Source organism: Plodia interpunctella, chromosome 15 (genome assembly GCF_027563975.2).
Source record: "Plodia interpunctella isolate USDA-ARS_2022_Savannah chromosome 15, ilPloInte3.2, whole genome shotgun sequence".
Lineage (NCBI taxonomy): Eukaryota > Metazoa > Arthropoda > Insecta > Lepidoptera > Pyralidae > Plodia > Plodia interpunctella.
This window is the reverse complement of record NC_071308.1, coordinates 4,937,120-4,949,308: the sequence shown is the minus strand read 5'-3', so window position 1 is coordinate 4,949,308 and position 12,189 is coordinate 4,937,120. Positions and strand designations below refer to the sequence as shown.

At 33.8% G+C, this 12,189-nt stretch overlaps 1 protein-coding gene across 10 annotated transcripts in view; it reads left to right on the top strand.

The window, feature by feature from the left end:
• The first annotated feature begins 340 nt into the window (after nt 1–340).
• The window catches only part of Rbcn-3A (Rabconnectin-3A), a 46,971-nt gene continuing 35,122 nt past the window's right edge, over nt 341–12,189 (top strand). For all 10 annotated transcript variants that reach the window (XM_053755688.2, XM_053755690.2, XM_053755685.2 and 7 more), the window contains exons 1-7: nt 341–615; nt 1,826–2,026; nt 6,721–6,874; nt 7,939–8,012; nt 10,949–11,078; nt 11,423–11,543; nt 11,870–12,058. In XM_053755688.2, the coding sequence (XP_053611663.1) occupies nt 529–615; nt 1,826–2,026; nt 6,721–6,874; nt 7,939–8,012; nt 10,949–11,078; nt 11,423–11,543; nt 11,870–12,058 (956 nt within the window). In that variant the 5' untranslated portion in view covers nt 341–528. The remainder of the gene's footprint in view (nt 616–1,825; nt 2,027–6,720; nt 6,875–7,938; nt 8,013–10,948; nt 11,079–11,422; nt 11,544–11,869; nt 12,059–12,189) is intronic.

Here is a 12,189-nt window from a genome sequence, read left to right as displayed (position 1 = left end):
TTTATTTGTCTTATTTTTATAAATATTTCTTTTTGTTGGTCTCGGTCAATAATTCATTAAAATAATTGGCAGCTGGCAGTACATCACTAAAGTTTTAAATGCATTCAAAACTTAGTTCGAAAATATTAATGAAAGATATTTTTGATTATATTATGCAACATTTTCAGATTTGAAGTTAACAATTAAATTTTTAACGTACATAGGTATATATAGTATGTAATTTATTTATATTAGTGCTGCTTATTTTAAAACAAAACCTTTTTGTACAAGAATAAAGATTTTTAGTTTAGTTCTAAACGTACCATATTTTTTCTCTTTCTTTCTTTCTCTACGTCATTTTCCTACGTTCGATGTGGTGTCATAGTGAAATAGTGAATTACTCTCAGTCGTTTTATCGTAAAATAATTAATAACTTTTAATAATGTATATATTTTACATTTATTTTAATCAGTATGTGCTTCTGTGCTAGATATGTGTCCGTGCAGTGTTGTTGTTTTTTAAGTGCTTAGTGGTGAAATTTTGGTCAGTATGAACTGCCACCAAGTATTAAGTGGCGCCTGTAATTCAGGAGATCAATGTTTTGCTGTTGGTTCTGTTGAAGGAATACCTTTTACAGTAAGTATATCACCTAAAGGTTTATTACTGATCATTTGGTCTCGTGACTAAACGTCCAAAAGTGTAATGTAGCAATTGGGAAGTAATCTTTTGAGCAGGAAAATCTAATTTAGCGTACTATGATAAGCTAAATACATCTGTAGCTCTTGTATTTCACTATCTTTCGCGATTCATTAACACTGGACTAAGCTAAATCCATTGGTTACACTGTAAAGTACACAATGGTGTTTATCCTTGAATGTTAATTTACCTGGGCCTTATTTTAAATAACAATATCATAACATAATTCTTTGTTTATCTGAAGTCACTTTTATGTAGCATTGCTCTATGAAGTTATTTTATCTTGCTTTTATCTTATTGGCTTGATATCACAGATTCATTGAATATGTCAGATTTTTCAGCCATGATAATTCATAGTTACATTACCATGATGAATTTTATCTTAACATTTATTTACATTATGCTAAAGATAAGAATAAGATGTCTGTATATGTTATGTATAGATTGAGTAGTTTTCAGTTATTGGTTTAAAGAATGAAGATAGTCAAACATTCAAGCTATTAGAATTATATCACACAGACATCAAAGTTGAGTTACATAGATTTTCTCTGAATTTCTAAGAAATGAGAATGTAATTAACATGTGCAAGTCTGTGAGCAATCCTTTTAAGTACCTAATTCTGACATGTATATGTTCCTCTTTTTGTTCCTTATTTCGTCTTTTAATTAACTTAGTCAAGTCCTGCATTATATTATATTTTTATAGAATTCAAATTTCTTCAATATGCTAGTCATGGATATTTTTTATTTATTAACAACCCAGATTTATCATGGTGCTGTAAAATTTAAATTAATCTTCTAAAGTCAAAAGTGACCAGAGAGATCAATAATATCACACACCTATTATATTTTTTTTATGCATCATTCACCTAGGTTCATTATTTACTAATAGAGAATTCAATTAGGCAGGTGTTAACAGATGAAAGGGATGCGGCTATACAAAAGAAAGAGAAGCAAGACAACATTCCTTTTCTATTAAATATGTTTTTCCTTTTCTCTTGGGTAATTGACAAATTGCACACAAATTATACAAACAACACTCATAAAAAATTATAATTTATTCTTGTTGGTTATTGCTTAGATATGTAGTTGATAATAATATTATGATAAAGAACATAGAACTCTTGTATGCATCAGGATGTTCTTTTCAGGCTTATGCAGCAGGATGCAACATCGTAATATTAGCATCAAACTTCGAGCGTGTTCAGATCATACCGGGTGCTATACATGGCTATGTTCGGATCGGCTCTTTGGACTGCAGTACAGACACAGGGAAGATTGCTGCTGCATATGGGGCTGAAGTGTGCATATTTGAACCAACACCTTTAATACACTCTGCTGCAACTACACATGTAAGTTCATTTTTTAATTGAGTAAGATTTTTAAAGTTATGATTAATGGTCTAGATCAGTGTTTCCTAGAGTAGTCTGGACTATAAGTCATCTCAAACAAGTTTCTAAACGCAAGACTCATCTCTGGGCTATCTTAGGGAAAGGCGACATAATGTATTCTTAGTTTTCTTAGTGACGAGTATGCTGTCCCAAGTAACTATGACTGACGAAGTCGCGGGTACACAGGAAGTTCTTGCTATATATTCCTATTATCTTACATATTTCATGAATGAATGATTCGCGGTTGTGACGCCACGAGGTCTGTAATTTTATGATCTGCCAAGCTATTAGCTGTCAAGGATTTTTATAATTTCTTAATCAAAAGTATCCCCTTAATTTTCAAAATGTTTATTCTTATAAAGTTTTGTTTTAAATTGGCTGTTTCTTTATATTAACCACTATGTCATCTTTCCACACTTTTTCCGATCAAGCTAAGCTAATCAAGAGCAAATAACATGGCAACTAATAGTTGTTACACAACTGATAAAAATAAAAACAATGTATGTTTCTGCAGAGCCAGATCTACTGATAGATTTTATTGATTGATTACATTTCTCTTCAAGCTCGTTATATACTCGTATAAATAGAAGATAATGTATTAAAAGTAACCAGATTGGCAGAGCATGAACGCTGAACGTGCTAAATATCCACGGCATTGAATTTCGGTCGAAACAGTCACGCACGCGTCATTAAGCGTTGGTATTGAGTTATTGGTAATTTTAAAAAACATCAATTCCAACTATAGTGTTATTAAATATTACATTAAAAAAATATTATATGTAGTCTATCGCACGACTGTAGTTACCAGACATGCATTTTTATACCCCGATAATTTTGCAATAAATTTGGGTAGGTTGGCTTGCTGTTGACGGTACCTAGATGTAAAAATTCTGGATCCAGCAGGAGCCCGCTGCATTCCAGATTTTTTTCACCTCAATATTATTTCCAAAATATTAACACCATTTCTTGAAATATGCGAGAGCAAGGAATACATTTACACAATAAAATTAATTATAGAAATTATGATTTGCAATTACGAAATCCATCGTAAAACGGCTCGAGTCGAATTGGTACACTGCATGTGCGGCATATGTGCGACTACATACTTTTATTTAGAGAATTTACTCACAAGTAATTAGACTAGATTTAGTAACTGGCCAGGTATTGTACAACCTGGCCAGTTACTAGGGAATCAGTCTCCAGTTTTTTAAACATGTCTTTATCTAGGAAATAGCTACGACGATTCCCTGTCTCTGATTAAACCATCGGATTAATGCATTGCAGTTTTATTTCAATTTTGAACATTTGTATACATGTCGAGGCTCATATATTTTTAATGGATAATCGCTATATATTATATCAAGTAAAATGTAATAAAATGCGCGATCATCATTGCTAACTATTCAACTAATTACAAGATCAGATTAATTAATCTCTCATGTTAATTTGTCTTTGTTGTGAATGCTGACTTAATTATGCAAAGCGCTATCACATCAACACGGGCCGATTTACTGAAGCCCTTTTTAATTGGTGGGGGTTTACCACATCACAGCATTTAGATGATACTTTGTGTGTAAGTGTTTGCGAAAAAAAAAATTCTGGCATAACATTTTCTTTCTCTCTTCCTCTCTTCTAAATTTCTCAGGCGTAGCAGCACAGTAGTGATAACAATCACCTGAATAGTCTGTGCAATCACGATAAAATGCCACTAGCAGCCAAGTTTATCTTGATACTGACATAGATCCCGTACCTATTTAGTTAGTAGGCGTCGTATTACCTAACAAAAACATACATATAAGAAAATAAATATATGATAGTTGTAACAGATGTAATATGAATATTATGCAATAAACTTCTCATTTATCATCTCAATATCATATTGATCAATGTCACTTAGCGGTTTTATAGGAGTTTTAATTAATTTTCTTTAAGGCCGCTCGAATGTTGAATTCATTCAGATAATATAAGTCACTAACCTATTTTTCATTTATCTAAATATAAATTGGATATATAAACCCGCCAATAATCAATACATATAATAAAATTGAAGAAAGGTCAAATTTGTACATTGGATATATTTTTTAAATTCTTCGTGGAATATACTTAGTTACTGATATAGATGACGAAATTTGGAAATTTTTGTCCGTCTGTCTGTCTGTCCGTCCGTCTGTCTGTCTGTCTGTCTGTCTGTCTGTCTGTCCGTCTGTCTGTCCGTCCGTCTGCCTGTCTGTCTGTCTGTCTGTACGCGCATCACTCGAAATCTATTGGACCGATTTGCTTGAAATTTGATATGTAGGTACCTTATATGCCGGGTTAACATCTTAGATACTTTATAATATTAGTAGTAGGTAGGATGGTTATTTCCCAAAAAGCTACAACCTTAGGTACTTGCATTTTGCTAGATTAAAAAAAAAAAAATTAATTCCAATCAACGCTTGATAGTGACTTTATTGTGAAGGTGAGTTGGTAATTGTAAATCAATACATCTCAAAGACCTTATAAGAGTTTGAATTTGTCTAGTAAATCACAAAGTACATTGTCATTGATTTATACAACTAAGTACAACCCACCTTCCCAGACGTGGACAAATCTTTCGAAATAACTCGAATTTCTACAATAGACTTTCTCAACTACGATAGGTATGTATGCGATAATTCTTTGTTTGAACTATATTCCTAAAATTCCTTTTTAATTCAAGCATTGATCCAACAAGAAATTAGTATATATTTAAAAATTCAGACAAATTAAAAAGATTTCATTCATTTCATCCCGGTAAATGGTCAGGTTCCCGTAGGATATTTGAAAAACGAATTATGAATAAAAATGGCTCAGAATCCCGGGTTAACATTTTATAGACATTTCGTCCCGGAAAATGAGGAGGGTCCTGTAGGAAAATTAGATACATTTCATCCCGGTAAATGGTCAGGTTCCTGTAGGATAATTGAAAAACTAATTATGAATCAAAAATTCCTCGGAATCCCGGGTTAACATCTTATAGACATTTCATCCCGGAAAATGAGGGGGGTCCTGTAGGAAAATTAAAATAACAATCCACGGAACCTATTTACTTTAAAATTTTGTAGAAAGGTGTAAACTGACTGACTGACTGACTGACTGACTGACTGACTGACTGACTGACTGACTGACTGACTGACTGACTGACTGACTGTAGTTGAGCACTAAGGGATTTTTGGAAATTCTACTCTGCATGGAAAATGGGACGGCACGCGTTGCAGAAAGCGAGAGTGAGAGTAGGAGCGGGAAATGGGGAGGAGACATGTAGTGGGAAACAGGACGGGACACATTGCAAAAAACATGATGGCACAAAATGTAGGAAACGATACGGGAACGGGTACTTTACATTACGTAGCAGGAAGCTGTATTGCACAAATTTACGGGACGAAACACACAGCGGGAAACAGAAAATTGAACTAAAGATGAGAAAAAATTTGAATCATATATGTTTACCAGTCTTACAGAGTACGCGATAAAAAAATCACTGCGATTTTGCTATGAAATTCACGCGGGCGAAGCCGCGGGCAAAAGCTAGTATGCCATAAATCTCTCACTCATCTGAGTGTTTTCAGATTACTTCCTGAGCCACAAATCTTCGGAACTTTGGGTCCGATTTCCTTGATTTTTCTTCTTCACTTCACGCGGTCTTCGGCATCCTAATAATTCAGACCATTGGCACGCTTGCCATATGCCATAAAGCCAGCAAACTATTCTAAAACCCTTTCGAGAAAATCTGTGCTCCAATTTAGATGGTTCTACATAGGAACCGACTTTATATTATACACTACAATTACCCTCGTCTTATTTACATAGAGCCATAGATAACATGATTTTACGTTAACAAGGAAAACTATTACTATCATCACACGATCTTGGTGGCACTGCCAGTTATCGTGACTCCGTGCAAGGTAACCTTACCGTCAAGTTTATTGTGCATAAAACATTCATTGTTTTTGATATTAGAATACGTTTATCAATAATTACAGCAAAATTATATCAATTGAAATATAATACTCCAAAGTCAACTTGAGAAACGCTCCATGGGACATGTTGAAAACCCTGTTTAAACGTTTATTAGTCTAAAATTATGCTAATTATGCAATAACTTTCAAAATATGTATTAGGCTTGGTAACGGTTTGATTATATTACTGTCACGATAGTTGGTCATTATGAAGTATAGTTATATCAGGATTGCATATGCAACACCAAGTTTAATGTAAAATATATGAGAATTGTAATATAAGTGTAGATGACTTTTATTTCATTTAAATCATAACTATCTAGTCTAAAACCGTAAAACAAACTATCTTCTCGTGGATTACCTATATCTGTAATAAGCCTTTAGTAATAAAAATAAATAAAATAAATTTGTGCCTCTACTATCCAGAATATTTTTCTTTTATACGCAGCTGAAAAAACGACAACGCTTACTACAGTTTCATTTCCAAATATTTAGAATTAAAATATGAATTTCGGCAGCACAAATGGCGTAGTCTTTTTACACTTACGAATCGCAAAATGATTTCACGGTATCATAATAAATTGGTAAAATGCTGTTATGCAATATTGAACTCTGCGAGCATCCTTAGGTTTATTATCCAATTCAGTGTCATGTGACGGCATGTGACTATAATTTCAGGGCTTGGAGTATCGCTGGGTGCAAACGGGCAAGTTGGTCGCCGACGGGCCCATCACGGCCTTGTCGTGGAACCTTGAAGGAACGAGGCTACTCACGGGCGGAAAGATCTTGCAGCTGTGGCATCAGGCGTCGCTCTATCAGGATGATAGTCAACGTAAGTTTATGGCGCGAATTTGAGGCTGTATGTTCGTTTTAGAGATCTATAATTCGTTAACATATTTATCATACTTTTAGAAATACCTTTTTTCATCCACATCATTCTCTTTATGACCAAATTGCTGGATAATGCTTTTTGTACTTTTACTATTTTTTGTTCAATGAAGCTTAAGTAAAAAAATACCTATAAGTGCCATATTTGTAGAAATTATTAAAACTTATGAATAGTTTTATATTTTTGTTATAATATCGACCATTAAATGACCTTAAATGCTACGGATAGATATCGTCGATTAGGAACTCCTTCAATGTTTATATTTATATCGACTTATATGATATCAGATAAGGTGGCACGTACTGATTTATTAAAATTATTCGACGTAGCGTAGGCGTTCTATTGGGTTATCAGAATGTTGATAGACATTGATTTGCTGCATGTTGTGGAACATTTAGGGCAAGTGTCGTATTAGAACTCGGATGAATCATCTTGTCTGTCATGTGATATTTGACCAAATGTATACATAAACTCCAGTTTGTTTTAGCTGTTAATACAGTCAACATCACGTCAAATTACCCTGGATGGACCCTACATGATTGTTACAAGTATTCACTAAATATATGCTTATAAGATAAGGATGGTAGACAATTTAACACATAAATGTAAACTATGTTTTGTCATGAGCGCACTTTACAATATCTGACAAAACATGCTTTAGCTTTAAGTACCTATGCTTAACTTTTATATTAATAACAGGGTATAAGTATCTATAACAATCAACTAATAATAATCAACACTATTAATTAAATGCAAAAGTCTGTCTGTCACGCTTTCACGGCTAAACCGCTGGGAAAATTTTGATGAAATTTCGAATGGATATAGTTATTGACCCGGGGTCAATATAGGCAACAGCTACAACACATAAGAAACTTTTGAAATGAGAAAATTTTGAATTCTAAAAATAATGGCCCATTTCGTGAACGTTTTTACAAAACTTGATTGCTTGTTATAGCGAGCGTGGGTGACGTCAAGTGCATTGATCACGTAAACATGTTTGTTTATAGCGAGTTCCGGCGTGACATTCCAAATTGGCGGTGACAAAGATGAAAAACCTAAACAGCCTGAAGAGGAAGAACCGGTGAGTTTTCAAAACACATCTATGATATCAAGGCCTATTAGAAAGGTCTATACTACCCTAATGAAATATTTTACCACCTTAGACAGAGAAAAATTTACAGTCTTTAGTTAGGTAACCAGTTTCATAAGATCTTAAGGACATCCCAAAAAAGTCACATGACATGTGTATTTCCGCTTTTAGGGACGTACGGATATAGGTCAGCGCGCTCGCTTGCCACGTTTACACTTGTTGTATCAATATATACATTCATTGACTCCAAATAACACATTTAATCTTGAACACTACATTCTTTGGCAAAGATAAACGAACTCATTAGCTGACAGTTTTATCAGCATTTCTTAACATTTTCTGAATGATTGCTCTCTCACCTAATTTAAGCGGAAACTACGTTCCGTTCCCATTTTTGTTAAGTCGTCATTGCCATAATAGTCATTACCTTTGATCTCAGTCAGTGGCGTAGTGGTCACCACCCGCCCGTTCGCTATCAGGACGAACTGAATTTGATTCCCTGCGCGGCAAACATTTGTACCTGTTATCACAGATTTATTTATCTGCGGTTCTGGATTGTCCATCGCCTTAAGCCAAAGCTTATTGTTTAGTGTGGGCCGTTGAGTGTTGTCTGTTTAGTATTATAAAAATCGATATTGAATTCGGATTACTACGCCGTCGAAGTAGCGGACTTTAGTAACATTTCAAATCAAAAAAGACCAAGCAGATGTTATCCTTGAAACAGAAGTTATATCACAATATTGCATAATTGATAAAAGGTAAATGCTTGTAGATTGTTATACTATATGTATAGTCGTATCAGGCACGTGTAAAGTTTATTATGCAAACATGTAAGTATATTGATCAATTGACACGGTCTGAGGATCATAAAAAATCTTAATAAAAATGACATAATATCTACCTATATAGTGAGGTAGCCACGAATTTATATTTACTTTATATTAGAACAAACAAACACTAGCCTATGAGTAAGTAGACACATAGCCTTTTTTTAACTTCAGTTCGATAATATTTTTCATAAGCTAGAATTTAATTTAATTCTTTGGAATGCTTTACCTTACTCCATCCGGTGTGCTCAAACTCTGAGTAGCCTTAAATCTCAGGTCAAGACATATTATTTATCTCTTTGATTAGTTGTTTCTGTATTTCCATTTTCATTCATAATTCATAATTATGTGCAATATAAGTATATATTTATGTAATGTGTGTATGTAAGTTTATAGTATTAACATTTATGTAGGTTTATGATATTTATTTTAAGTATATTTATTATATTAAATCTATTTTTACAATTGTCAGTTTAATCCGACCCGCATTTCTGTATTTCCTCGTCTAGCAATTTCTCAAAAGGTTGCCTGGAAGAAATTGCTTACAGCGATAAGGCCGCCTTTTGCACAATGTATCAATACCATAACGTCATTTTGTACTTATGTATACTATTTAATTAATTTGTGCAATAAAGATTTTTGTATTGTATTGTATTGTAATTTTCTTTTACTTTGAATACTGGTTTGTTAGCCCTTATTAGGTAAAATTAATCTAAATATATATAATAGAAAGTAACCTACACCTGGCTATTAATTAGAGTATAGATGCATAGAATAACACTTTATGGATAATATAAATAAATAATACCCAAATTGTAATGAGATTCTCCTCAACCTCGCTACCAGTAGATGCCATTTTTTTATTATTTTTTTTTATATATTAAAAAGTGTAAGTGAAATAACAATTTATATATAAATTAATAATATAATTTATATAACCTATAAGATAATGTAAATTGAAGAAAATCTTTAATTTCATTACAAGATTCACATTAGTTACTTTTATATTTTTAGAATTTCACGGTCACACTTAGATTTATCACGCCGAAGTAGGATTACTGCGATTATTAATTTTTAGTCGCAGCAAATAATATTGTAGTTAGATAAATGAACGAATACTTAGATAAAGCTTTGAAAATGAAACCTGTGTTAGATAGATCAATATTTTTAGAATTTCACGGTCACACTTAGATTTATCACGCCGAAGTAGGATTACTGCGATTATTAATTTTTAATCGCAGCAAATAATATTGTAGTTAGATAAATGAACGAATATTTTGGCGGTTTTCCGGTTTTCCTTGTATTTTTATATGAATGTGAACTGATGTAACTAATAGTATTATTCATATCTTGATATTTTTTTATAAGTAGGAAATTAAATAAAATCCTATTTTATAAATAGCAAGTCTGCAAATAAAATTTTAAAAATAGTTTACACTGGTTTAGAGTGGCGATGAGTGCGCGAATAATTGCCAATTGAACAGCAATATGTCGTTTACGTTTATTGCTTTACGATCGGACGAACTTATTAACCGAACAATATGTCTAAATAGGGACTAGCGATTTACTATCGCAGAGCTAATAAACACGTAGGATATTAAACACCCTTTGTGATGTAACTGTGTGACTTATAGATTAAAGACAATTTATATAAATATGTTTTATAGAAAGAATATTTTATCATTCTAAGATTTGACATTATTTTATGACCTTAGTTGATTGAATTTTATCTGGAAAAGTTTTCGCCGGGGTCCGTGCATGCGATAGAGATACAATAGTATAAAATATGGACAACTAGCGGCGTCCCATAACCCCACTCTCGTTGTTGTATGGGATAAAAAGCACCTTGTCTAACCATCTCAGTAGTCCTATCTTCGAAGTAAAGATACAAGACACCAAGAGAATTATTATACCCGTGTACCAAATTTGTTTGAAATTCGTGTATAATTTGCGATTCAGTAACAAACATTTTTACACACTCATTCATACAAACTTTCGCATTTATAATGTTTATAGGCTATTATCCTATAATATATAATTCAAATAATAATAATTATAAAAAATATATATAGTTCAAACTAATTTAGGAACAATTTCTAGGGATGGATATGCGTCTGGAAATGTCATACGGCGACTCCTGCGCACCACCTGGCCTTCTCTCCCGACGGGGTACTGTTCGCTACGTCAGGTGTCAACGACCGACTTGTCAAGATTTGGTACCAAAACAAAGGTAAATAAATTAACTGTAATATATTTTCAGTTCAGGCACCGTTCCCTTGGGAAATGCTGGAAAAAAGTGCTATTATTTTCAGTTTACATTTCATGAGTAAGAGTATTATAGAAAAAGTCAAAACATCCTTTTTTACAACAGGCGACTAAACGACCAGACCTTAATAGATGATAGGAAACAATAGCATTCCCTAAGAGGGTTAGCTAGACAGGCTAGATAGGGGAATCTTCAACATTTTTAGTTTTATTTTTACGCCGAGCATGAAGGAGAGAGATATATCTATATCTATCATCGATACCTTTGATTGTTTTGGCCAAAATGTATATTGACGCCTTTTGTTGCAGTATTGGTTCAAGCGCACATGGAGCACTCGCCGACGGAACTGAACTACACATTCATATACGTGGCGCACCCGCGGGCTGTCACCCATCTCTCATGGCGAAAAACCAGCAAATACATGCCCAAGTATGTTTATATTATTATTTATTTGTATGTTTGATGATTTAACTTTGGAGATATTGATCTAGCTATAAGTCCACCTTATCCCTTTCATGATTCTTTTTGTATTGTGTTGTATTGACCGATTCGTTCATGCGAGAGATTTTCTATATGATTTTTCTGTTTGTATTTTAATATGGCTACCAATTTTTGCTCACTTTTTGGCGGAACAAGTTACTTGAGGCCCTGTTACTGACTGACATTAAAAAAATAATGCCCGCGCCCAAATCTTAGATTCTCTCCACCAGCGACGTATTCGATCGCGGCGGCCCTCATTGAATTATTATTTACAGAGGCAGCGTGGGCAACGTCCTAGTAACATCATGCGTGGACAACATCTGTCGAGTGTGGGCCGAGACCCTCCTACCAGAGGACGAGTGGGGGGGAGGGCTGGTGACGTCACACGCGCGCTCGCCGCCGCGCCGACAACGCGCGACGCACCGCCACAAGCACCGCTTTATGTTGCGGCTCAAACACATGAAGTGACTAACGTTTTTTACCCTTTTGCACGCCATTGACCACTTTTGTTGCGAAACGCAAACATATATATTCAGAAATCAGGACAGATACTTTTTCACGTAAAATTTTATATTATATAGTAATAATATTCTCA